Below are 27747 nucleotides of genomic sequence, written 5' to 3' on the forward strand. Positions count from 1 at the left end.
TATTACTATAACATCTCAAAAAGCTCTGCAGATGTCTGTGATGTTCTTTGAGCGCTGGATGCGGAAGCAGCTATCTTGTTTGTTTATGTCCGTGTTATCTATGAGATACACCCCTTTTTGTTTTCGGCTTCTCTCGGCTCCTATCGTTCTCACTTGGCCATTCAATGGTTTTCTCAGCTTTTTCTGGAGAAAAAACGACTAGAGAGACCTGTTTTTTGCGTCTTTTTGATGATGTTGGACAGGGTCCGACATTGGACCGGAAAGGGAAAATTGCGATGTCGGACCAGGTCCGACATAGGACCGCAAAGGGTTAATCTCACTTCCAACCATCACAAAAACATACCAACATAATTTACCAAGGGAAAATGCTACCTGACTGCAAAGCAGAAAAGAAATATGTTATTACATTTTTACACCCTGTTCAGAATAAAATAAGACACTACCATAAATATGATACAACTGAATAGTGCGTACAATATATATATAAAAAAAGAGAAACTGATATTTTACAAAGATACTCCCTGTACAAACAATAACCATCGAAGAGAGTTTGTTTTGTCCTTTACTTCTGTAAACCTTTAGGGGCAGAGAGGTAATGATGATGAAATTGGTTTGCAGTCTGTACATGTTATTTTTTTAGGTACTGCCATTTCCTTGCTCCACAAGGACAGGTTAACAGTGCTAGGGAATTCCTATTTTGGTTTGTAGTCTCTTTTACACGTCAAAGCATACAGTACAAAAAAAAATACAACTTCTTCAGGCAGAAGCAGGGTTCCAGGACGATAAAGCACATCAAATAAAGATACAAGTTTGCTTCTTTAATAGCAAGTGTGACAGTTGTTCTGCACCACATACATGCACATTTGGTTTATCACACCAGGGGAGGGCGGGAAGTCTTTTTAAATGATCTAAACAGGGCTCCAGTAAATCATCACTTGGGAGGGCAGTGGGAGACAGTTCAAGAGACGCAGTATTTAAATCTAATGTCACTTAAATCATTAAAACTAGCCCCCCTACTATCCCTGCGTCTACTCCTTGTTTGACCCTTTTAACGGTGGGGTTTGAGGACAAAAAAAATACTAGAATACATAGGACTTCTGCTACTGAAAAGAAATTACAAAGCAGACACACTGATTGAATAGACTGCAGCGAAAAGGTCTATTCTGCACTGACTGTTCCGATGGTTATTTTGGTAAGCCTACAAAAAAAAAAAAAACACATATTTACAAAACACAGAAATCAGCTTAATTTTAACAAAACAGATTTGTAGTACAAAAACGCAGTTATTTCAGTTGCGTAAGGTCAAAAGACAATGCAACACTCTCAACCCTCTTATAACATAGTTTGCACAATATTACTGTCTGTACATTTGCAATGAAAGCCCTATACGTCATGCATTCTCTATGAGAAAGTGAGAGCCAAAGGCAGCCCTTTGTACACTACTGGGGAACTATGCAGTCACGTGCACATTTCTCAACGCACAAACTTAACAGTCTACAGAGCTGAAAACATTTTAATTGACCGTAGACAACGGAGGCTGTGTGGCTTAGTTTATAGGGTTGAAGACCGGACTAAACAATCCTGTTTTGAAAGACTAGGTCAGAAGGTTTATTTAAATATGCTGCTTCACTGAATTGTACACTGTTTTTATTGTAGTCAATGGATGAAAGCGGAACTCACAAACTATTGTGTAATGAGTGCTAACAAGCCCACTATTTTAGTTTAAGTTTAAAATTAGTTTTTAAAACATTAACAAATTGGCTCATTGCCAAAAAGGATCTAATTTTAGAATGGATTTAAATACAATGACCGGTAGAATCACATGGTTTCAAATTGTGCTGCGCTGCTAAACAGATGCGGTGCTTGAGATAAGGAAAGTAATTCTGATATCAGCTGTTAAATATAGATTTAAAATGTGTTTTCCAAACACTGTACTTGTTATATAAAACAAATACTGAACATTGATACTGTGCTGTGATTATTTCATTCACGTACCTATTGAGCTTTGGGGTGTAAAAGGAAGCCAACTGATAGCTCAAGGAATAAAGCTAGAACTCAATTTCAAAAAAAAAAATCATAAAAGACAAAAAATATACAAAGAAAAATTGCTATTAAGGCCAGCCAAGGGACCGACATAATGTGGCCTTACTACTGAAGGGACATAGTTCTGTCAAAGAAACGTACTTGGATGATACTGATTTTTCTTCTAAAGGAAATGTTTACACCAGTTACACTGCATTGCATCCATGATTTGTTGTTTTCAGTATGTCGGTCTTATTAGAAAGGGGATGTTGACCTTAATATTGAATACAGGAGGCACAGTTTCAGTGCTAAACAAAACTGCACATTTACATGACAGAACTAATTTATTTATAGACATAACATTTCCCCCTCCCAAAACCCAAAGAGACAACAGAACACCTCTCAGTAGGCAGTAAAAACTGCCCTCGCTGTCAAAAGCTGCTTCTTACACAGTCATCTGCTTTCTGGAGTCCCAAATAGTATTTTCTCAAGTTGTCACCATCTAATGAAAAAACTAAGAATTTATTTGAAAGCCTCCTGAAAGGCAGCACCTCAGAGATTTCGTAACCTACCCTGTAGTAATACAAGATAAAACACCACAGTGCTGTTTTTATTTATTTATTTATTTTATTCCAGGTATGTTAAACTGCTGACACACCCATCTTCCCTGTGAGTGGCTGTGTTAGTGCCCACCCCCGGAGTTTATTTAATTTTTTAACCAAATCATTTTTTTTGAATAGGCCTGAGAAAGGAACCCGCCTACCCACCAAAGCTGTGCCATTGCAAACCACTGTGAAGCCACAAGCATCAGACAACATAGCTATTTGGTTGGTGTACACTACTTAGGGCAATGCTTTAGTGTATCACTCTTTTACAACCTAACCAGTTATGCCTAGCTCTGTAGAACAGAAGAGTCAAAGCACCACTTCTAAGGTCTACTCAACAGGAGCACTCTCCCCAACAGACCAACCAGTCAGGAGATGCCAAAGGCAGTAGCATGGCAAGCTGGCAACTGTGCTCATCAAGTTGCCTGTATCCGTTTGAAACAAATGTTTGTTCCCGTTATGTGGAAAAAAACAAAAAAACAAAAGAAAAAACAAAACAAACAGCCGAGGCGGCCCTGCTAGCTGCTCGCTTGCAGTTCCAGTGAGGGGGAAGGTAGGCTCCGAGTGCATACAGGTAGTGCCAGTCCTAGGCTCTCCTCTGACACCCCCCTTCCCAGTGCAGCTTTCCGAGAGCAAGCTGTGCAGATATAGTCCTCGTTCTCGGCCATTTCACACGTGACTCCTACACAGACCTGGTGAAACCACTCGTCACAGCCTCCGTCACACTGCACCCAATCTACCTGTTGAGAGAAAGAGAGAGAGAATCGTTCCTGTCACTTTCCTCAGATCCTTAACCTCGAGTCCTGACTCTCTACATACTGGTACTCTCTAGAATTCAGCAGCATTGTTAAAATCCCTATTAAAACGAATCGTGCAATACTCTTTAAAATCCAGAACATGTCTATTCTGGAATCCGGCATGTTTTAGAAATCTTGTCTGCCTAAAATCAATGCAAATATCCCCATTTTTTTATTTTTATAAATTTACAATCAAGTATTTTGCATAAATACACACGTCCCACAGGGCTAGTACATTATTATTATTATTATTTATTTCTTAGCAGACGCCCTTATCCAGGGCGACTTACAATCGTAAGCAAATACATTTCAAGTATTACAGTACAAGTAATAATACAATCCGTAATAATACACATCTACAGTAAAATCCTTGTTTACATAATGGAGTAAGTAAAAGTAAAATTCACACACACACACGTCTTTTTCCAGTTTGCTTGCAAAAAAAAGTATAATTAATGGTAAATGTACCTCTTTTTGACAGTAGTAAAACACCAATTAGATTGCAATTGATTGCACCTGTACCAAAATACAGTAGGGCAGCAGTGTGGAGTAGTGGTTAGTGCTCTGGACTCTTGACCGGAGGGTTGTGGGTTCAATCCAAGTGGGGGGACACTGCTGTTGTACCCTTGAGCAAGGTACTTTACCTAGATTGCTCCAGTAAAAACTGTATAAATGGGTAATTGTATGTAAAATAATGTGATATCTGTATAATGTGAAATAATGTATAATGTGATATCTTGTAACAATTGTAAGTCGCCCTGGATGAGGGCATCTGCTAAGAAATAAATAATAATAATAATATGACTGCACACCACTTGCAGTCTTACAGCGTACCACTTTCTGACATTACACAAGTCAAGTTTTGGTACGCATACCACATTCTGACGATCTAACACTATAGTCCAGATCACGGCTTCTACCTGGGCTTCTATCAAAGTGAAAAACAACTTACAGCTTATCTATAAACTTCAGGTACATTCAAACAGTATTCCAATTCCAAAAGAAAAGAAGATAGTGACAGACACGTTGAAAAAGGCATGTAAATAGAATAATCTAGCTAGAAAAAATAAATCAAAAATAATTTCGATATAAATAAATCGGTCTGTTAGGTAAACTGTCCCCCACTACTACCACTAGTTTATGAAAATTGATTTGAGTGTGTTTCAAAGACTCAGACTTGTGACTTGGACTCAAATGACAGTGACTCGCACTCGAGACTCGAAGTCAAGGACTCGTGACTCGGACTCAAATGAATGCGACTCGATACTTGGACTCGAGGTTTGAGGACTCGACTACAAGTCTGACAAGTTATATGACAATTAGATAAGCAATTACCCAGATATGTAAAAATGTAAGTGTGAAATACAGATGGATGAACACTGCAAAAAATAGTTCACCGATTATGTCCAACACTTAGTAATGTGCACACCATGTAGTAAACCAATAAACATACTTCCCCAGATGGTAGCAGACTTGTCCAATAATATGCAAGCTTAAAAGGCACCAGTCAGTGCACAGAGCCATCTAGAAACATTGACATGCCAGGAGGTGTCAGCAGTAACATTTGCTGTAAGTTTATATATATATATATATATATATATATATATATATATATATATATATATATATATATATATATATATATATATATATGTGTGTTTAATTTTAAAACCAGTCATTTTAAAACCTTCTCAAGTCAACACAAACTACAATGTTGATATTATAATGTCTGGTTTCTGATGAAGCACAGAAGGCTAAACTATTAAATAGGGATACAACGGTTTTGATTTTCACAAACCAACATTTGCATACAATTCCACACCGAACGTTACGGACAAAAGATAAAACTAAACCAAAACTGAGGACGCTTTCATTGTACAAAAAATTAGCACTAAGCCAGTGGCATTTTTGGGAGCTCATCAAAAATTGTTTCCTGTTAGGAAACTCTTTTAAAACGCTGCCAAACAACAGTCACTTTGAAGCTAACATATTGATTAAATAAGTGAATGTCGAAACCCATGAGCTGCAGTTCTACTCGGATGTAATTTGTCGCTTACAACCAATTGCAGCAATGTGAGTACCAGGTAAAAAATTTTAAAAGTTTAATGTCTCTTATACATTATTTTATTCTTTCTACATTGTGTCTAACTGTAGAATAAGAGCATGAAAGAAATGGTGGTATATAATGCTGCATCGCATGAACTTGTTTGAAATAATGCAGTTTGGTCTTTCGGTTTTAAACTTTCATTTAGTTTTTGGTGCTCCCCTGGGTTAGGGAGGCAAAACCGGCAGAACTGTTCCTTCTCATCGCTCATCAGCAACCCTGCTGACCAGGCTCCCAGTGAGCTCAAGGCCAGACAGCTGCAGGTGGCCTTAGTCCTCCAGAGGTCGGTAGATCGCTCTCGAGTTCCAGGGAGTAAAAGAGGAAGCTGGCTGTTGCGTGATCATAGGACTCCCACTTAACCTTTAGTTCTCCTGAGCTTTGGGGGAATTGCTGTGGCGTGGGGGAAAAATTATTGGACATTCCAAATTGGGGAGAAAATCGGTGGGAAAATAATTAGGCACACAATTAATTTTTTTTTTTTTTTTTTTTTTTACACTGCAGACGCACCTTTTAAAAAAAAAAATAAGAAACTTTCATTATCAAGAAAAATGTTTTTGAATGCAATTTTGAAAACTACTTTTCAAACCTGTTTATAATGTTTATAAATCAAGTTGACAGTGTTTTTCTCAAGCACCATTTACTGTGTCAGGCCTGATATTGAATACAAAGCATACCAGAGAAAATACTCTCAACTTGATTAGAGGCACTGTAGCCACGAACACGTAGTAAAATATCTAAATAAAAGTTGACTAAGCTGATATTAACATCTGATCTGTTTTAATAGAACCTGCTGTGGCTTAAAGGTTTAGACTGCTCATTAACATAACAAAGATCAAAATACACAATATGTGGTAGTTTAACCCAGAGTGTCTCCACCCATGGGTCTTAAGAATGTGTGAGACGGTTGCGAACAAACTTTGAAAATAAATCATATTTTATACATATTTGTTTTAATAGATGCTGCTAGTGCTATACCGCATAGTAACAGTGTGCATACTAATAGTTACTTGAACAGCAGAAGGTGCCACGATTAGCCAATCAAATGCAGCATTCTATGGTTTTATAATACACTTGCAGTGGAGATTTGAATGTGTTTTAGCCATTCGAGTGAGTCTTGAGATTAGAGTGTGTTTTAGCCAGTGGAGTGAGTCTTGGGATTAGAGTGTGTTTTAGCCAGTGGAGTGAGTCTTGGGATTAGATGTGTTTTAGCCAGTGGAGTGAGTCTTGGGATTAGAGTGTGTTTTAGCCAGTGGAGTGAGTCTTGAGATTAGAGTGTGTTTTAGCCAGTGGAGTGAGTCTTGGGATTAGAGTGTGTTTTAGCCAGTGGAGTGAGTCTTGGGATTGGATGTGTTTTAGCCAGTGGAGTGAGTCTTGGGATTAGAGTGTGTTTTAGCCAGTGGAGTGAGTCTTGGGATTAGAGTGTGTTTTAGCCAGTGGAGTGAGTCTTGAGATTAGTGTGTGTTTTAGCCAGTGGAGTGAGTCTTGAGATTAGAGTGTGTTTTAGCCAGTGGAGTGAGTCTTGGGATTAGAGTGTGTTTTAGCCAGTGGAGTGAGTCTTGGGATTAGAGTGTGTTTTAGCCAGTGGAGTGAGTCTTGGGATTGGATGTGTTTTAGCCAGTGGAGTGAGTCTTGGGATTAGAGTGTGTTTTAGCCAGTGGAGTGAGTCTTGGGATTAGAGTGTGTTTTAGCCAGTGGAGTGAGTCTTGAGATTAGTGTGTGTTTTAGCCAGTGGAGTGAGTCTTGAGATTAGAGTGTGTTTTAGCCAGTGGAGTGAGTTTTGGGATTAGAGTGTGTTTTAGCCAGTGGAGTGAGTCTTGGGATTAGATGTGTTTTAGCCAGTGGAGTGAGTCTTGAGATTAGTGTGTGTTTTAGCCATTCGAGTGAGTCTTGAGATTAGAGTGTGTTTTAGCCAGTGGAGTGAGTCTTGGGATTAGAGTGTGTTTTAGCCAGTGGAGTGAGTCTTGGGATTAGATGTGTTTTAGCCAGTGGAGTGAGTCTTGGGATTAGAGTGTGTTTTAGCCAGTGGAGTGAGTCTTGAGATTAGAGTGTGTTTTAGCCAGTGGAGTGAGTCTTGAGATTAGAGTGTGTTTTAGCCAGTGGAGTGAGTTTTGGGATTAGAGTGTGTTTTAGCCAGTGGAGTGAGTCTTGGGATTAGAGTGTGTTTTAGCCAGTGGAGTGAGTCTTGGGATTAGAGTGTGTTTTAGCCAGTGGAGTGAGTTTTGGGATTAGAGTGTGTTTTAGCCAGTGGAGTGAGTCTTGAGATTAGTGTGTGTTTTAGCCAGTGGAGTGAGTCTTGAGATTAGAGTGTGTTTTAGCCAGTGGAGTGAGTCTTGGGATTAGAGTGTGTTTTAGCCAGTGGAGTGAGTCTTGGGATTAGAGTGTGTTTTAGCCAGTGGAGTGAGTCTTGAGATTAGTGTGTGTTTTAGTCATCGGACCAAAAGGGTGAACACAGGCTGCAGTGCGGTATCTCAAAATAAATAATTGTGTGAATATAGTAATTGTTACAGCTGTGTATAATGTCATCCGACTTTTTATATATCCACCCTTACTCTGGTCCCACCACAGTCGGATGTGTGACGGACTACTGTACAATGATACCAGTACAAGGCTGATTGGCAGACAGTTTATCTTCCAACACAACCAAGACCCAAAGCATACGGCTAAGTCAACTCTGAAATTCTGGAAGAAAACGAAGATAAAAGTTCTGCAATGGCCTTCGCAATCTTCAGATCTCAATCCAATAGGACCGATCTGAAAAAAGCTGTAGCCAAGCATAGTGTACCCAATCTGTCTGAGCTGAAGAAAATCTGCAAAACAGAATGGCCATAATAAAAGCAAAAGGAGGACACACTAAATAAAGCAGGGGGCCAATACTTTTGTCATGAACAAGTGCTTTAAATGAAATAAGTTTATTTTTTTGATAAATATTATTTGATTATTACTAAAGATTATTACTAGAAATTGTGTATTTTCCCTTTTGTTTTATTAAAAAGTGTTTAAGTTACTAAATTTCTATCCTTAATTTGCTACCTTGAATTATGGTATAATATCCACAGAGTGCCAATACATTTGTCTGTGACTGTAGGTTCCAGTGGGGACGTGACTTGTAATTCTCCACACAGCCCTTACAAAAATCACTCCAGGAGAGCTGTGCTGGCACAATTATATATTGGTCTATAATCGCTGGTAATCCCCTGTGTCAGATTATATTGCTTAAATGTTCCGACACTATGAGGAAATAACTGAGAAAAAACAAAACCTCTGCTATCTGACGCTATAACGTCCAAGTAAATGAATAGTAGTAGTGTTCTTTCAGTTAATTTGTTACTTGGTTGTGCTATTGGTGACTGATTTGTATCTAGTGAGATCAAGATTTCCATTGGGTACAAAATAAACTGCATCTGAGTGAGATACACAGAACTCAGAAATGGATAATGTATTAATTACAACATGTTTTTTTTTGTTTTGCCAGTAATTCACGTAACTGTAAATACTGGGTGCAATATTGTAGATAGACAGGGTAAAGGCAAAGATATTTATCATTAAGAACCTCCATATACCCCCAAATTCTGTATACAATAATCAAGTTACATCATAATATAATAAGCACTTATATAGTTGTGTAAAAAATGTAGTTGTGATATACAGTTGTAGTCAAAAGTTTACATACCCCAATGGAAACTTATAATTTCTAGAAATTTCTTGAAAACAAATAATTATAAGAAACATCTTTTGTAGCAAAAGGTCTACAATTATTTATTTCAGCATTTTTTTTTTGCAAAACTCCAAAAATGGTAATTCATAATAATAACCTCTTTTAAACAATTAGTATATTTGACCATTCTTCAATGCAAAGTGTTCATTGTTCCAGTTCATTCAAATTCAGTGGACTTCTCTTATGCACAGCCTTCTTCAACTCATACCAAAGATTCTCAATCAGATTTAGAGCAGGACTTTGACTTGGCCATTCCAGAACCTTTTACCATGTACTGGAACTACATTTCCTGTGCCATTAGAGGAAACAGCCCCATAGAAGGATATCACCACCTCCATGCTTGACAGTGGGTATGGTGTTCTTTTCTTTGTACGCCTCACCAGACTTTCTCCAAATGTAACTACTATCAGCATGAACAAATAGCTCGATTTTTGTTTCATCACTCCACAAAACCTTTGACCAGAACTCATATCCATCATTCAAATGCCATTTTGCAAACTTTAAGCGATTGTCCTTGTGACGTTTTCCTAAGTGTTTTTTTTCTCGGCCTGCGACCATTGAGACCTTTACCATGCAATACTCGACCTATGGTTGAAATGGAAACCCCAGTCCCACTTGCAGCTAATTCACTTTGAATATCTTTGGCAGTCAATCTCGGATTGTTATTAACCTTCCTCACAATTCTTCTACTTGTTCTTGGTGAAAGAACCTTCTTTCTTCCAGACCGAGGGAGTGCTGTGACAGTACCATGAGTCTTGTACTTCTTGATAATAGAAACAATAGTTGAAATTGGGATATTCTAATGCTTGGGAATCTTCTTGTATCCTTCTCCAGCTTTATGACAATAAATGATTTTCTGCCTGAGGTCTTCAGATAGCTCTTTATTTTTTCCCATAATGACTTATTGGTAATAACAGCAACCATCCTATGCCTAACCCTTTTACACTCTCTAAGAATGTTCACCTACAATCCAGCATTTTCTAGACTTTTCTAGAATTCGGTTCCGCATTATCATATTGAAATTTCTAGCACCTTGTAGACAATACTATCATAGCATTAAAGGGTATGAATACTTTTGAATTAGCATTTTTGCAAAAACCTTGCTGAAAATTAATTGTAGACATCTATTTCTTATAACTTTCTTTCCTCATCCACAAAAGTAACTTCTGCTACAAAACATTTTTCCTAAAATTCTTTGTTTGAGAAATTTCTAGAAATTATAAATTTCCATTGGGGTAACTTTTGACTACAACTGTACGTACGGACAGACAGAGCAGCTATTGTACATATACCCGTAAACTCGCAATAGATAGATAGATAGATAGATAGATAGATAGATGGATAGATAGATAGATAGATAGATAGATATACACACACACATACATAATATAATAGTACAGAATAAGAATTAGCAATGAAATATTTCATCACAATTTGATAAGCAATTCTTAAGATGTACAGATGGATGCGTGTCTGGATAGACAAACACCCCTTATATAATCGCCAGAATCTCATACTCAATACTGAAAAAGTGTTCCCTTCTAGAACAAATTGATATTATTACATTACGTGGCTGTAAAATGCCTACAAATTTTAGAAGAACAGCAATTTTAATTGTCTACAAAGACAGATCACATATGCATGTATTTGAATACAATAACATAAGAAAGGTTACAAATGAGAGGAGGCCATTTGGCCCATCTTGCTTATTTGGTTGTTAGTAGCTTATTGATCCCAGAATCTCATCAAGCAGCTTCTTGAAGGATCCCAGGGTGTCAGCTTCAACAACATTACTGGGGAGTTGGTTCCAGACTCCCGCAATTCTCTGTGTAAATTAGTGCCTCCTATTTTCTGTGCTAAATGCCCCTTTATCAATCAGATCTCCATTTGTGACCCCTGGTCCTTGTTTCGTCGACACTGTCAATACCTTTTAGAATTTTGAATGTTTGAATCAGATCGCTGCGTAGTCTTCTTTGTTCAAGACTGAATAGATTCAATTATTTTAGCCTGTCTGTATATGACATGCAGCAATATCTTTTTGTAGAGAGGTGACCAGAACTCAACACAATATTCTAGATGAGGTCTTACTAATGCATTGTAAAGTTTTATCATTACTTCCCTTGATTTAAATTCAACACTTTCCACAATATAGCCTTTTTTATAGCTTCCCAACATTGTCTAGATGAAGACATTGCTGATCTTTTTCATAGATTCCTTCTTCAATTTATGCAGGGATATGGCTATTGAATGTTATTCAACAGCCGTATCCCTGCAATGGGTCATCCTCATCCTGGACTTCACCCCCCTGAGCTCCTCACCTTGTCCTTGCAGGGTCGCTGGCAGCTCTTTGCAGCGCACACCGCGTTCTCGTCATCCGAGTCCTCGGCCCCAGACCAGTCGTACTTGGAGGGGATGTCGAGCACCTTCTTCTCTTTCTTCTTATCGATTATCTCTTTGGACACCTCAGCCTTTGCTGCTGCTTTCTCCTTCCTCTTCTTCTCTTTCTCCTCCTTGGCCAGCCGCTTGGCCAGCTGTTTGAGTTCTTTGGACTTCTCCGGGTTGAGTTTCAGTTTCTTCTTCTTGGGCTTGCCCTCTGCCTTCTTCAGCTCCTTGGACTTGGGCCGTCCTTCACCGGCTGCCAGTAGCAGCTGCTCCGCTTTCTCCAGCTTGCGCTTACGCTTCTTTTCCGAGGAGTCCTTTTCCGAGGAGTCCTTCACCTTCAGCTTCATGGGTTTTTCCACCAGCCCTTCATCCTGAAACGCAAAAAGAAAAAGAAAAGGTTTCATTTTAAAAGTCTCTTGAAGTACATATAGCTAATAAAAATGTCATGCAAATCTAAAACAGTACACTCTCGCTATAACGAACCTGTTGGGGTCCAAGCCTTTTGTTCGTTATATCGAGGGGTTCGTTATAGAGAAAGGACAATCAAAATGAACGAGAAACTGTTGGAGCAAGTTAATGAGATGAGATTGTGAATAAAAGTAGAATTGCATGTACCTGTTCATCTCATGTATGCAGAATTCTGCCTTTGCTTTATCCAATCGTTAAAGAATTAAAACGCAGTACAGAAAGCAAAAATCCAGAATTGAAGCTAAACTTTTATTCAAAATCAAATCTGACATGAATAGTTTCCAAGTGCACCAAATCTTAAATCAAGAATCCCAAACTGAGCCTTTATTCCAAATCAACCGGACATTAAAAGTTTGACATGAAAAGTTAATCAGATCCTCAATTTTTTTTGTTATAGTTTTTTTTTTCTTCAATTTTGCTTTGCCGCATGGTTGTGGAACAAGCCAAAAAACAGTGCTTTTTGACAACCTATATTTACGACAGACACATGCCTGCGTTACTCCTTAACCCTTTGCGGTCCATTGTCGGACTGGGTCCGACATCATTATAGCAACGCAAAAAACGGGTTTCTAGTCGTTTTTTCTCCGGAAAAAGCAGAGAAAACCATTCAATTGCCGAGTGGGAGCGACAGGAGCCGAGACAAGTCGAAAAAAAAAAAAAGGCGTATCTCATGAATAGTCATACATGGCCCTGATATCAGATAACGGGGCGGTCATAAGTAAACAAGCTGGCTGCCTGTGAATCAGTGCACAGAGAACACGGACATTTGCAGAGCTTTTTTGAGATGTTATAGTAATAAAATAATGACTTGGATCGCATTATTGAGGAGTTTGGTGATGAAACGAGTGATCAGGAGATGATTGATCGGTATGTACGACTATTATTTTTATTATTATTTATTTCTTACATAGGTGAAAGCTATAGCGAACGAAAGGGTGGGGCGGGGCTGGAGATGCCTAGTGAGTGCTTTGTTGATATGCAGGGCCATTTAAACCCATTTGACTGTGAAAAAAAATACTTTTAAACAGCGCGTCTAAAATTAACTGCGCGTGTGAAAATTAATTAGACCTGGCGTGCCTGACGCGCAGTTAATAAATGGACTGCAAAGGGTTAATATCAATATAGTTTCCAGCTTTGTTGCAACATAAAATGATTTTAGTTTTGAAGGCAGTTACACAGCGCGCGCTTCTTAAGACAAAAGAGTTGACTTCACTGCGGAGGTGGCATCCTGTGCGTACAGACCAGGATGTTGACAGTGAGTGTTTATATTATCTTTTTTTTTTTTTGGGGGGGGGGGGGGGGGGGTCCAGGGTCTAGGTTTGTTATAGCCGAAGGTTCGTTATAGTGAAGGCAGTTATAGCGAGGGTATACTGTATGTATTACCATCACTTTGTAGATATCACATTTCCCTGTATGAAAGAGGCACACTAAATGTGTATTTGATTTTTGATGGTATTTTTTTTCTGAGCAAGGTACTGGAAGAACAGCATTGAAGTATCTGCAAGGAGCGGTCAATAAATATTCTTCTCTAAAGGTGCTTTCACACAGAGGAGTTATAACGGTTCAGAACCACCACTGAAGCGGCTTATAGGTCTGTGTGAATTGTCTTTACCGCCACAGAACCATCATATTTTAAGCCGTCTCTGAACCGAGATGGCACTGAACCTTCATAACTGCCTGTGAAGCGCTATAGTGGGTGTGGTTTCAAAGGCAACATGCCACGTCACTATAGCGTAGGTAGGTAAGGGTTGTGCATGCAGTGCTTAATTTGTGCCGGGGCAGAGAATCAGAACCTCTGGGCGTGCACTCATAGTGCCGGTACCTTTCTTTTTAAAATCTCAACACAGTTGCATTAAGTCTGCAAATTGTTGCATGAGCCTTAACGAGACAGTCCGCTGCCACGTTTGTAGCCTCTTTTAAATTACTTCACTATTTCAGCTTGAGTGCCTTTAAGTAAGACAACACTGGCTGCAACTCTATTGTCGTTTTTTATACACAAATAAGTTTACTTGATTTGAAAAGCATTATGATCGATACAAGCAATTTCTTACACTGCTTGGTTTGATTAAATGAGTAGTATACAACAAAATATGAAAGCTGAACATGAAAAAAAAATGTAGCCTACTTCAATAGGAACATTAGCCTGCTATATTATATTAAACCAAAACAATGAAATTGATAATCTGGTTCTCTTGCCTTTTTCAATAAATATAATTAAATTAATAGAGAATAAAAACATACTAAGTTAACAACTACCTAGCCTAAGTTTAATTAATCGTTTTTGTAATCTACCAGCGGCTTCTGTTGCAGACACATCGCTGATAATAGTGCAGGCCGTGGGGCAAACCAATGTTCGTGTTGGGGTGCGATTTTTCATCAATGTTGTCCTTCTGGAGTGCCTCTGAATGCCTTTTAATTATTATTTTTTTTAAATGCAAAACCATAACAAAACATGTTTACAGGCTTTTTTTTATTTTTAATTATTTGTCCTACGGTTGCCTTTAATTAATTTTTCTGCACGCACTACTACGTTGTATATGATGTAGAATACGTGATTGTAAACATCTAACACAAGTACGTACAATACTCTTTCAAATAAACATGTTATGATTTTGAATATGCGCTTCTTAGGGTCAGTATTATTGTCATTGCTTGTGCCCCGGCACCTCTTTCTTTACAAATTAAGCACTGCGTGCATGTGTTAGGTCTAGTCGGTGTTTCAGATTGCACGAAAACAGTCTGTTGTTGCCATGAGAACAATCTGTTGATTGACAGGTTTGAAAGTTGTACTCGTGCGATATCTTTGGCTGTGTGAAAGGGTTATGACGATATTACACCGGCACAGATTGCGCGATTTCATGCTGTGTGAAAGGATATTTTACACACTCGTTAATACATTTCAGAGACTGCACAGTAGCTGCATTTCTGTGTGAAAATGGTAGAACAGCTTAAAATAAATGACAAAAACCACCCCCCCCAAAAACTGAATTCACTTTTACTATAATGTGTGCGTTTTTCATATATATGAGACCTACACTATGTATTAGGTAAGATGTACTGGAATTAGTTTGTTAGTAACATACTTTATAGTAAGTAAAATACTAGGATTGGTAATACTTTAATATTAAAATGCTGGGGGTATTTAGACTGACTACTGTCAATATGAAATTACCCCATGCCCTCAAACTGCTTCACTGTCAATATGAAATTACCCCATGCCCTCAAACTGCTTCACTGTCAATATGAAAATTACCCCATACCCTCAAACTGCTTCACTGTCAATATGAAATTACCCCATGCCCTCAAACTGCTTCACTGTCAATATGAAATTACCCCATACCCTCAAACTGCTTCACTGTCAATATGAAAATTACCCCATACCCTCAAACTGCTTCACTGTCAATATGAAATTACCCCATACCCTCAAACTGCTTCTGCCTTGTCCTCACTGGTAAAGGAGGGATTAAGGCAGGTAAAAGGATGTAGACAGAAATTACAGGCAGTGACAGACCCTAATGGAATTTAAGCCCAGGACTCAATATTTGAACATCTGTTTTTAAAGGAATGCTGCCCACCTTCATAGGGGGGGTGGAACTGCGTTTCTGTTAACCTGTCCGAAGCGGTTTGAGAAGCTGGTTGACGGGCAGAGACTGAAGCCGCTCGTCTGTGACGGGCAGCTAGAAACATTGACTGTCGTAACGAGTGAATGAGTGTGCCTCTAGTGCGCCTCCACAATACGCCCTTTAAAAGGCACAGGCAATCGAATGAGGGAGGAATTTGGCAGTTCCTGCCTTAGCGTATGCTTGTTAACAAAGCAAGTCACTGATAGGCCGATCCACGCTCCCCTTTCATTCCTCCTGGAGGGAGGATTTGTATTTCCTTTTGATACATGATGATTCGGATTGACGGTGCCTCATGTGTTTGTTGAAATGAAAGCATAAAGTGAGTTTATTTTAGTATTTTTTTATTGTTTTTACATGTTCTCTTTAGATGTGTCAGTCTGGTCTTATGTAAGTTTGCACACACTCCTATCTTTTCAGTACAAAATGCTTTAATTCATGCAAATATTATACTTGTAGTTTTTAGTTATGTTAAGAACTATTGTGTAAAGTATTTAAAATTATAAAATCAAAATATGAATGTTAAAAAAAAAAAAAAAAAAACGAATATTTGAAAACGTTAAGTTATCATAACCCTGGGTCACTGAAACAAATGTAACCACTACCTAATGGGTGTTTACCTCCTAAAGACCCCAAACCTGAATATTATATACCAAAGCTGCTCGCAGAGCCTGTGATGCAGTCATGCCCGCCCCTTTCAAGTACAAAATGTAACCATTACCTAATGAGTTGTTAGTATACCCAAGCCGTCGCAAGGGCAAGATCACAGCACGACCGGAATGCTACAAGGCTTAAGCCCAGTCTGCCTTGTGCATGACCCCAGTAACAAGTAGCTAGGGCTAAAAAATTGAGGGAGAAACTCACCTCTATGCCTGTGTTGTAAGGGTCGAGTCGGAAGCCGCCCTTAGCACTCTAGTTCCAAAGCCAGGGCTTTGAGGATCCACGACATTAAGTCTGTTGAACCTAGTATGGGGAGTAGCCCACACCGCTGCACTGCGAATGTCCTTGACAGATGCAGCTTGGAATAAAGCCCACGAAGTTGCCATGCCCCTGGAGAAATGGGCAATGAACCTTTTGGAGGGGGCAAAGGTGCGGCAACCTCGGTAACGGCACGGTACGGGTCCACCGCTTCGCAGTTACCGTGGGTGACAACGTACAGGGCCACTGGTAAAACCATTCAGTTAGTAAAACACATGAGACTGGGAAAGCCTGCTTGTTAGAATGGACTTACAGCCTTCGCCATAGTGATGTTAAAAAGCTGTCGCTGAAACTGCATCAAGATATTGTAGTTGAAATTGCTTAAAGCAACAACAACCGAAGCGAGTATCTCGGTCCTGCGCAATGCTGCTGAGCCCAGCACCTGTGCCGAGCGCCACATTGCAGAGAGGCCTGCGCACAGACACAAAGAGAAAATACTCTCTCAATAAAAAACAGTAACTAAACAATTACATAAATAATATAATGTCTTGTATGGTGCTAAAAGCAAAAACGAGTAATAAAATAAGCAGGAGGGTACCGGGTCGGGTTGGTACCGGTGCGGTAACCTCAGTCCCGGTGCGGTACTGGGTGGGGAACAGAGCGGGTCGGGAACCTCTGTACTGGTACAGTACCAGTTCACAGTCACGCGGGGCACAAGACCGCAGTGGGACGTAACAAGCAACAGGCTGTAGTGCACAAAATACGCGTAGTCAGTACAAACTATTACAGCGATTATTTTAATAATCACTTATAGGAGGCTGTGGGGTCCAGTGGTTAAAGAAAAGGGCTTGTAACCAGGAGGTCCCCGGTTCAAATCCCACCTCAGCCACTGACTCATTGTGTGACCCTGAGCAAGTCACTTAACCTCCTTGTGCTCCGTCTTTCGGGTGAGACGTAATTGTAAGTGACTCGGCAGCTGATGCATAGTTCACACACCCTAGTCTCTGTAAGTCGCCTTGGATAAAGGCGTCTGCTAAATAAACAAATAATAATAACATATAATTTGTGTAAAAACACAGTAAATGCGAAATATATAGCAGATAGAAGCAACAAGTGCTTATGTGAACCAGGCTCTCCGGTCAGGTCAGTCTTCAAAGGAATAATGGTGCGGAGATCTGTGAGCGCAGTGCCTTTGTGCCCTCAGGGACAGGCCATGACTGCCCGTCGCAGAGTAGCTTTGGTATATCTTATTCAGGTGACTGAGTCTTTAGGAGGTAAATATCCATATGGGAATGGTTACATTTCGTATTTGAAAGGGAACAAATAGTTATGAACTATGCTCTTTCATTTTCTTAATAAAGCTGCCAAATGAAAGGATTTTTTTTTTTTTTTTTTTTTTTTACATAGGCCTGTTTATTCTCCATAACTACGTGTATGTGTACCGTTTTCAGAAAGGACAGGTGTCACACGAATGACAATGATGTTTTGCATTGTGACTGGTAAAACATTTAGTGACCAGCCAATGTAACAGGCAGCGGTTTTTCTTAGCGGAAACGCTGACTAAGTATTAAAAACCAGTCTCCTCTTTGATAGAGTTCCGTCACTAGTACTTAAAAGGTTTCATAATGTTATTTGGGGGACCCCTTTTTTAAAATAATACTAACAATAAAAATATGGACCCCCAACTGAAAACAGAGAAAGATAAGCTGCCCTGCAATGACAGACCAGATGTTTTATGTATCAAAGTATCACAGCTGTGACATTTTAGCACCCGCTCCCCCGACTGAACCAAATAAATGAAAGGTTTCCCAAGTAATCACTGACCCAGCTCTGCGTAGCTTCACAATCCCTTACCTCCATGACCTGCAGGACCCTCTCCTCTGAAGGAGGGTGAGTGGCCTGTAGGATCCTCCAGATGTGCTGCGTCTCGTCCAGAGACACCTCCAGGAGGTCTCCCGCCATCATCAGCTCCTCCAGCTGGGCCTTGGCGCAGGGGGACAGCTGGAGGACAGGGGGCTCCAGGCTGCGTGGGACCAGGGGAGTCTTCCGGGACTGCTTCCGAGGAGTGCTCGCACCTGGGGAGGGGGGAGAGGACAGCTGAATCTCATTTCTGGAGAGGAAGGAGTGAAATGTGCAGGTTATCTGTACATTACTGACCCTTTGTGGCCACCATGCCTGTTGCAGCTGTACGATTGTATCAACATTGCAGGGAAACAATGCAGTGAAAAAGAAAAATATAAACCCACCCACACTATCAATGGGATGGATGTATATTTATTTAAAATGTTTTATTTGAACAATAGGGAAAGCTCATTTTTGTCAAGTTAGTGTTTTTTAAACCCTTGATTGGTTTGTTTCCGTTTTCTGGAGTGTGACAGATGTACGGACAGAGAAACCCTGCAACACCTGTAAGTTGAGCTGGATAAAGGACGATGATGACAACAACAGCAGCAGACACCCCTGTAGAATCTGATATTCAATACTTTTTAAACATCCTTACTACACTGTGATGATTTTACAATTTTTTTGCCGATGAATCTGTATTAGAATTTTTTTTGCCTTTAACTACAATTAATGCTCAAGATTTAAAATGTTCACCTTCAACCACTCCCTTATAATCTTTGTAACTTTGAGAGAGTTGAAAACAATGATGTCCTGGACATATGTAAATAACATGCTACAAAACGTTTCCTTGATCTCTGTCCAAACAAGATGGTGCGTCAGCGTGTAGAAAACCTTGCTCCCTACATCACTAACATAAAGAAATAAGACTACAAAAAAAAAGAAAAAAAATACTACAAAGCTACAAGATCATAAGACATTTTATGACGGGAATAAGCTATTCAGCCCATCAGAGCTCACAATGTTCCTGTAAACTAAGTCATGCGTCTAGCAGCTAGAAATATCACAAGGTATTATCACTGATTTATTCCATGCATTAATATTAAATAATGGTAGCTAAGTGTTGCTAGTTTTCTGGGATTTCAAACAATTCTAGAAAAACCAAAATTAACTTTAAAGCTAAATAAACAAGCCTGCTTACATTTCAGCAAAATATGTATCAACTGAAGTTTTTTTTTTGTTTTTTTTTCATGAAACAGCTTTAAAAAACAATTCACTGCTTCAAGTCGTTCTTCTGAACCTTTTTCTGGCTGTCGTTCACAAAAAAAATAATGACTGGTTTTACAAACAACAAATCCAGTCACGTGTTCATTATTTTCCAAAAGAATTCTGATTTACCTCTAAGTATTATCCCCTACATGATATAAACCCTGCGTTATCTTCTGCTTCACCACGTCCACAGACATTTTTAATATCACCAAGCAGACGTGATAAAAGGATCTTGTGACGTATCAAACAAGCGGCAAAACAAATGGAGAGCACTGCTTAGTCAGCTGACTCCTCCCTAATCGCCTCCTGCTTTAGTGCAGGAAATACCGGTACATTTACCTTCTGTATGTTATTTGGGAAAGGGCTACAGACGAGTACACTGAAAAGAACAAAAAACATTTTTGGTGATTCAAATTCAGACCCGAGCCTGACCTGAAAATTATTTTTTGACCCACACCCGAACCGCAAACCTCAAAAAAACTTAACATTCCGACCCGAACCCGACCCACTCTTGCAGGACCCTACCCTTAGGTGCTTAACCTGTCAACACTGTAAATGCAGAGCGATCCTTCTAATCTTCTAAGTTTAATGTACATCTTGTAATACCAACAACACAGCTGTGTTTAAATAGACACAATTCTCAATTTACAACCGGAACATTTGTTTTAAAAAACGAAATTTCTGGTGTTCAGATATTTATTTTTAATTTATTTATTTATTTATTTTACTTTGCATATACTAAATACTAAAATATTACAGTATATTACATGAATAAATATATTTTTAAAGTTAAAATCTCCATGACCATACCGTGAAATTGTCTATTTTTATCCGTGACTGTGCTATGATCTTTACATATTTTTACTGTGACAAAATCACATCCTTAATAATAATAATATCTATTCTGTTTCTCTGTCACTCTGCTTGGCAGGACAATTTGAAGCATTGCATTGTCCTTTGTATAGATGGGATTTAACAAAAAGTAAATAGAGTAAAAGGATCGGGGTGGGGGGATTGAAATGCATCTTTGAGCACAGGGAACTTACATTCAAATTATTATTATGGGAAATGTTTTGTATGCCAATTGATATGCTCTTAGTTAAATCTACTGTCATTCCTGGACAGTAAAAAAGTGCCAAACACCAAGTTTAGAACACGCCCCACTTGTATCCATACTGAGAGAGTGGTGAAGCAGCTCTCGCATTCTGGAGTCAATATGACTGACTTTCTCCTGGCTGAACCGGAGCCGTTCAGGGCCAGACCCAGAGCAGGTCACGGCGGGTGGGCAACTGCCAAGGCTGGTGGCGCAATAGCTGCACCAGCGTGGAGAACCACGTTCTCCTGGGCCAGTACAGGACCACTAAAAGCACCCTGGCTCGTTCCTGCCTGATTTTTTCGAGGCACATCGGAAGCAATGCTAATGGTGGATAGGCATAAAGGAGAGTCCTCGGCCACTCGTGTGCAAGGGCGTCGACTCCCAGCGGACCCCCGTTCCCCAGGACGGAGAACCAGAGGGGACAATGAGCGGATTCCAGGGAGACAAAGAGGTCGACCTCTGCTCTCCCGAACCTGTCCCAAAATCAGGCTCATCACCTCAGGGTGGACCCTCCACTCTGAGCCGCACGGGACTCCCCTTGATAGGAGGTCTGCGGCGTGGTTTTCTGCTCCTGGCAGATGCCTCACTCTCAGGGACAGCAGGTGCTTGTGAGCCCACAATAAGATTTTGTGGGCTACCTGATGGAGTCGGTGTTGTCCATCCTAATCAATACGTGTCTCCCCTGCACCTCCTGGAAGAAACTCTGCAAGGCCAGAAAAACTGCCTGCAGCTCCAGGACATTTGTGTAGCCACACCCTAGGGGGCTGCCACACACCTTGCACACCTCGTTCATTCAACATGGCGCCCCAGCCTGAGCAGGAGGCGTACGTGGTGATCACTTCTCGCCTGGTCATACTGCGCAATGCCACACCTAGACACAGGTGAGCTGGCTGTTTCCACCATAAGAGGGCCTCCATACAGTGTCAGGGCACCGACAGGCGCAGATGTGGTTGATAGAAGAGAGGATGATTCACCAGGCGGTTGAACCACGCTTGGAGAGGGCGCATGTGGAGAAGACCCAATGGAAGGGTCTGGGATGCTGCTGCCATCAGGACCAGATGCCTCTGGAAGATGACAACCTTCCGTGACATGCAGGGCTGAAAGAGTCTCAGGCAGGTGTGGAGCCTCTGGATTCTGTCCTCTGACAGAGCAGAGATCATGCTGCTTGAGTTCAAGCAGGTTCCCAGGTAGATGGTAGTCTGGGAAGGTACCAGCTGGCTTTTTGACAAGTTCACCATCACCATCACCGTTGCTTTTTGTGCATAAAGCGGTCGGCGGCATTAGCGGCAGTGCCCCCTCTGTGGCTGGCCGCCCCCTGACCTGCAGGCACTGTCGGCCGCTGAGTCTGGGGCTGCTGAGCCTAGGACGCCAAGGCGCAGTTTACTTCCTGGCTTGAGAAGCCTTTTTGGTCAGCAAGCGAACCAGTTCTTTGGTGGACTTGTACGCCTTCTGGGAGCTCAGCAAAAGTTTGTGCACTGCTGGACTAAACGTATGGCCTGGTGTGACCGGGGCATCCAAAAGGGAGACCTTGTCCACATCAGGCACTCGTGCCTGCGAGAGCCAAAGCTGCCTTCAAGTAGCTATCAGTGCTGTGAGGCCTCGCCCAAGAGACTGTCCATTGTATTTGGACAGCTGCAGCAGATGGTCAGTGACCAGGTTCCGCTCCTCTAACGTCCACTGGGGGGGCCTGTGATTCACTGACAAGCTCTGCACAAGCGTCGACTGGTGAGCCACCAGGATGCTCGTGTGTTAGCCAGCCAGGTAGCTAGAGCTTCATAGGCCGCATGCCACGGTAAGGGAGACATATCCCTCTGAGAGGAGGCCGAGGGAGCAGGTTCTGCAAAGCAATTGTGCCTGTGCTCGACCGAACGCCTGGTGAGCACTGCACAAGCCTCACAAAAGGAGTGATCCTGGAATGCCTGCTGAGCATGCTCAGCACCAAGACACCACACACATTGATCATGCTTATCCTCTGAAGGGATAGACTTCTTGCAGGTTATGCAAGAATGGAACCCAGGCATTGTTGCAGCAAGACTGTAGTAATGCACACAGGTGGTAACATGGCACAGTGCATGGTATTGAATATGGTACGATGTACGGTTTGATACGGTATGGTATGCACGGTACGGTGTACAGTGCAACACAGTGCGGGAGTACCGTACAGTATGAACAGTATGGTACAGAGCACAGGGCACAGTACAGTATGGGAAGGTAAGGTGCACGAGGGCACTGTACAGTACACTATGATGCACGGCGCGGGAGCATGGTACGGTATGCAATGTATGGTGCGGTACGGTACAGTGCACGATGTATTACCGTGTACAGTGCACAGAGGCACGGTACGGTACACGGTGTTGGTACGATGCATGGAGGCACAGCACGGTGCACTGTTGGTACTGGCATGGCCTAAGAAAACCTCACGTGACCAAGGCAGCAACACAGGGATGCAATGCAAGAACCTAAGAGCGTCTGCTTACAGCTCTGTCCCACTGACAAGCCTTCACAAAGCAGTGCAGAAGCTGTCAGCTATTGTGGCATGGGCAGCAGAGCAAAGCTCTCTAACTGTTGGGCAGCCCGAGAGCTAAACACAGGGCCCGTCCAGGAGCACTGGATTGCAAGTAAGTCTGAGCCCAGACTGCTGCGACTGCTTAAGCAACAAGCCGCGCACAGCACCTGGAATAAAAAAGGGAGAAACACAAATACAGCAGTTTTAACCACAATATATATTTAAACGTAGTTTAAATTCACAATATGCTTGTAAAAAACTAAAAACTCCAGCCAGGGTTAAGTTGGAAAGAGAGAATAGATAGTATTGATAATACTGTCACCGATCTGTGGAGTACAGGAGCAGGGAAGCCTGCTGCTGCTGCTGGCCAGAAGGCAGAGAAAACAGACTCACAGGAAAAAACACAAATCAATTATTTAAACAATTTTTTCCCTCAGCGGTTTATCCCAAGGGGAAAAAACAAACAGAAATAAAATAAGACCGGATTATCTGACTGCTTCTGGTCGAAGATAGCACATTTCACTCTCTCGAATGCGTGCGCTGAAAAGGCTGAATAGAAAATGGCACTGAGCGCCATCCTGCACACAGTTTTGTCTCCTTTGGGGGCGGAGACAGGTGTGCTGATGTCACGGGCATACGACGCAGCTTTGGTAGAGGTGTTCAGTTGAATCGGGTGTAATAGGTTAATCCATTGTGTAAGGGATACATTTTGTACTTGAAAGGGAACTTAATGTAGCTTCATCAACTGTTACCTTTCCTTTGTCAGTTTTTCTTAGGTTTCCCTATACATAGGTAAGTATGAAAATCTACACCTGATCTCAGCTGGGGTAAATTTCAGAGTGTGGATTGTCTGTCACTTGTACCTGACAGCACACCCACCCTACAAACTGATCCAAAATGACCAAGTCTTTTCCCCCCAAGGGTGATGCTCTTACTTTGAGTGGTGGATTTGGAGGCTGAGGAGTAGGCGTGTTCAGCACAGAAGGAGGGTGTCGCCGGCCACATGTGAGTCACGACCTCTTCTGACTTGATGGGGATTTCCTCGTCACAGAACAGGTTTGGTTCAAGGCTGCCAAAAGACTTCACACTTGCTGCGTCCTGAAAGGTAAGCTGAGGTTAGGTTTGATTCAGAACATGATGGGGAATTCACAGTTAGCAGGACAGGCGCTTAACCATTATAAGGGACACATCTTAAGTGTTTGAAAAGCTATTTCCTAATCTAATATTAGTTATAAAATTGACAAATATCGATGCATTAACACTTTAGTATTCAAGAGTAAACATACATATGCATAGTAGATTATTACAGTAATACAATTACTAATTGAGTAGCTTATACTATTTCAAATATATCCAATTTCTCTGCCATTTCGCATCACAAAAATACAAAAAACAGAAGACCTTTAGTCCAGAAACACACAAGGAAAGCATGGGTTTCTGGGTAGCTAGCTACTTGAGGATCCACAAGGGCAATTCAATCAATTACTGAATATTTTATTGAGGCAGCATAAAAAGATACAGCAATCAATAATTGATTAAATGGATTAATCGCTGCAGCGCTACTTAGTGTGTAATTAAAGCGCATCATAGGAAAATAAGATTTCTTGCACTTTGATAACCATCTGTCTTCTGTATAGAAAGCAACCTTATTATTAAAATCAAACACAGTAACATTCTGCCTCGATGGCGCTCACACACTATAAATCATGCTAGATGTACTGAAAACAAGAACTAAACATGCCAACTAGCACGTCCCATGAGTTCAGCACCTCAGCGGTCAAGAGCTACGGAAATAAAGACTGTCGCCAACACTGTGCTACATTTAGTCTTAGATTATTGTAGTGCTAAAAATATTATAGTTGGTCACTTAAACCTGTTTTACTGTGAAAAAAAAAAATTTTAAACAGCGCGTCTAAAATAAACTGCATGTGTGAAAATAAATTGGACTTGATGCGCCTGACGCGCTGAATAAATGGACCGCTAAGGGTTAAAAGGTGCTTTTACATCAAATATGCTGTTACCTGAAAAGCCCATTTTTGAAATGTGATGATCTTATGAATAGCTACTTAAAACGGTAAAATATCACATCAACACAAAATTGAACAGTAAATTACATTTGACGTTCAATCTATCTTAAGTTACATTTAAATGGCATAGGGAGATAACATGCTCATTAGGGGTGTAACAATACACTAATGCCACAATGCGATGTGACATGCAACGCCCAACAGAGGCAACATTGCCTTGCCCTTCGTGACCTTAACTTCATGCCCTGGGCAACTATGGTATTTATTTATTTTTTAAACTTTACTGGATTGCTGCATTTAAAATGCCAGGTTCATGTATTAAAGATTAAAGGATTAGTCCGTGCCTTGACAGAGGCTCGCTTGGCAGTCATTTCTGGGTTTCTTTGTAACCATCGTAGATCAGCTAGCCAATCAGAAGTGATAGGGGTGGGACGTAAACACTTTTAAAATGTTTGTGTGTAGGTGCTAGACTTCCGCAATTCAGTTTTCAAAACTTGTGTGGCTCTCTAGAAATATACCCGGAGTGTCTTTCTAGCAACAGAACAAACATAGGAAAAAAAAAAAATACAAATTATTTGTCCAACAGGCAAAGTATAACAGCAAAACTTGTTGTCCCTCACACAAATCTTATTGTCCTTGGTGTTGGGAGATATGAAGTGCACACCCCTGCATTACATACTGTATTTCTTTTTTAAAAAAGCCTAATTGCTTGAACACAACATACTTGCTGTATTATACCTTAAAAATGTCTGCACACGACAGACACCAAGGGCTAATAAGACTGTAAAACAGCTGTGTTTAAATATATTGCGTTTTTACAATGTTCCTACCGTTATAATAGATTTCTTTATTTTCTGGTCTCTTTAAAATCTCCTGCAGAAAATTGGTTGTGAAACTGAATGATGCGTTTTCCATTACTCAACAATTTACACATACTCAGTACACAGTGCTTCAGCAGGGGGCGGGAGGTGTGAGTGGCTCCTCCAATTAAAACCAGGGATCTGACTACGTCGCATGCCATTGCTAGTACTAGTACTGTGGTTATAGCAGATAGGAGTTTATAACGGAGGACTGCCTCCTCTGAGTCTAGGGTTTATGTTAAAATGTCATTTTTCTCTTACATTTTAGACTGTTTGTTTTATTGAACATTATAATATTATAAGGCTACACAATTTTTTTTCACTTTGAAATTTTGAGGAGGCACTGCCTCCCTTAAGGAGCCTCCACTGGGTCAGATTGTAGCAGCTGGCATCTCTGCTCTGCTACTACTGTTGTGATACAGATTATGTCAGCTGCTGGCAAACACTCTGGTGACGTGGGCACATCTTTAAGGTCTCTCATATAATGTACTTCAAGCCACATGCTGACACTACAATGTTTTTAAAAAATTCATAGCGCTTCTTCAGCAGGTGGCTAAAACGCAATAAAGAGAAGCACCTTCATGTCGTATCTGTATGTCTCGCGGATGTCTTCGTCCGAATCTGTCTCCTCGTCATCGTAATCCACAGACTGCCTCGGAGACGTGGCAACTCCTCCCATGACCCGACTGAAGCCAGACTGCTGGAACGTATGCAGGTGTCCCTGGAGAAAACAGACAAGATGAGACTGGAGCCCCCTTGTGTTCAAAATATAAACTGTTCTGAATTCCTTTAGACAGAGTATCTAATAACTAAAAGGAAGATACAATGTATTTAGCTGTGCCTCTCTACTGCACTATTTCCATAAAATAGTGTATCTATCACTTAATTTAGCAACTTTATTTTAAGACCACACAGCTAAAACAAGCTGCAACATATTTCACTTTCCACACATTAAACCTGGAATTAGTTTCACATTATTTCTGCAGCTTGCAAGCCAATGCATTGCAACACACAAGTACCTGCTAAAGAATATGGAAGTCAAAACCAGAGTGTACTATCAGAATATCTGAAATGCGAGGGTGGGTGTTTTGTTTCAATCCATCCCTCAAGCATTGGCCTGCGAGAGGGAGTGTTTCCTTTCCGAAAGTCTCCTAGCAGCTGGTTTCATTGTGAGAACTGTGCTCAGCAATGTCTCAAGACAAAACATGAAAAATATGCTTTGTAGCATCCAGCACTACATTTAAAACAAACCCGAGGAGAGTATATTTTAACTGTTAACATCCGTCAATATATCTATCAATAAAAAGGCATATTATTATTATTTATTTATTAGCAGACGCCCTTATCCAGGGCGACTTACAATTGTTACAAGAGATCACATTTTTCACATACAATTACCCATTTATACATTTGGGTTTTCACTGGAGCAATCTAGGTAAAGTACTTTACTCAAGGGTACAGCAGCAGTGTCCCCCACCTGGGATTGAACCCACGACCCTCTGGTCAAGAGTCCAGA

The 27747-nt window shown here is 40.7% G+C and overlaps 1 protein-coding gene across 4 annotated transcripts in view; it reads right to left on the reverse strand.

Annotated features, from left to right (window-relative positions):
• Positions 1-544: 544 nt before the first annotated feature.
• kdm5a (lysine demethylase 5A) overlaps positions 545-27747 on the reverse strand; it is a 107939-nt gene continuing 80736 nt past the window's right edge. For 2 of the 4 annotated variants that reach the window (XM_058986483.1, XM_058986482.1), the window contains exons 24-28: positions 26809-26952; positions 24280-24442; positions 18486-18706; positions 11562-11996; positions 545-3367 (exon numbers count right to left, since the gene is read on the reverse strand). In XM_058986483.1, coding sequence (XP_058842466.1) covers positions 3146-3367; positions 11562-11996; positions 18486-18706; positions 24280-24442; positions 26809-26952 — 1185 coding nt within the window. In that variant the 3' untranslated portion in view covers positions 545-3145. Of the gene's footprint in view, positions 3368-11561; positions 11997-18485; positions 18707-24279; positions 24455-26808; positions 26953-27747 lie in introns of all 4 variants that reach the window. The other 2 variants (XM_058986481.1, XM_034926462.2) reach the window with 1 other exon arrangement.

The sequence above is a fragment of the Acipenser ruthenus genome, chromosome 14 (genome assembly GCF_902713425.1).
Source record: "Acipenser ruthenus chromosome 14, fAciRut3.2 maternal haplotype, whole genome shotgun sequence".
In the NCBI taxonomy this organism is placed as follows: Eukaryota; Metazoa; Chordata; class Actinopteri; order Acipenseriformes; family Acipenseridae; genus Acipenser; species Acipenser ruthenus.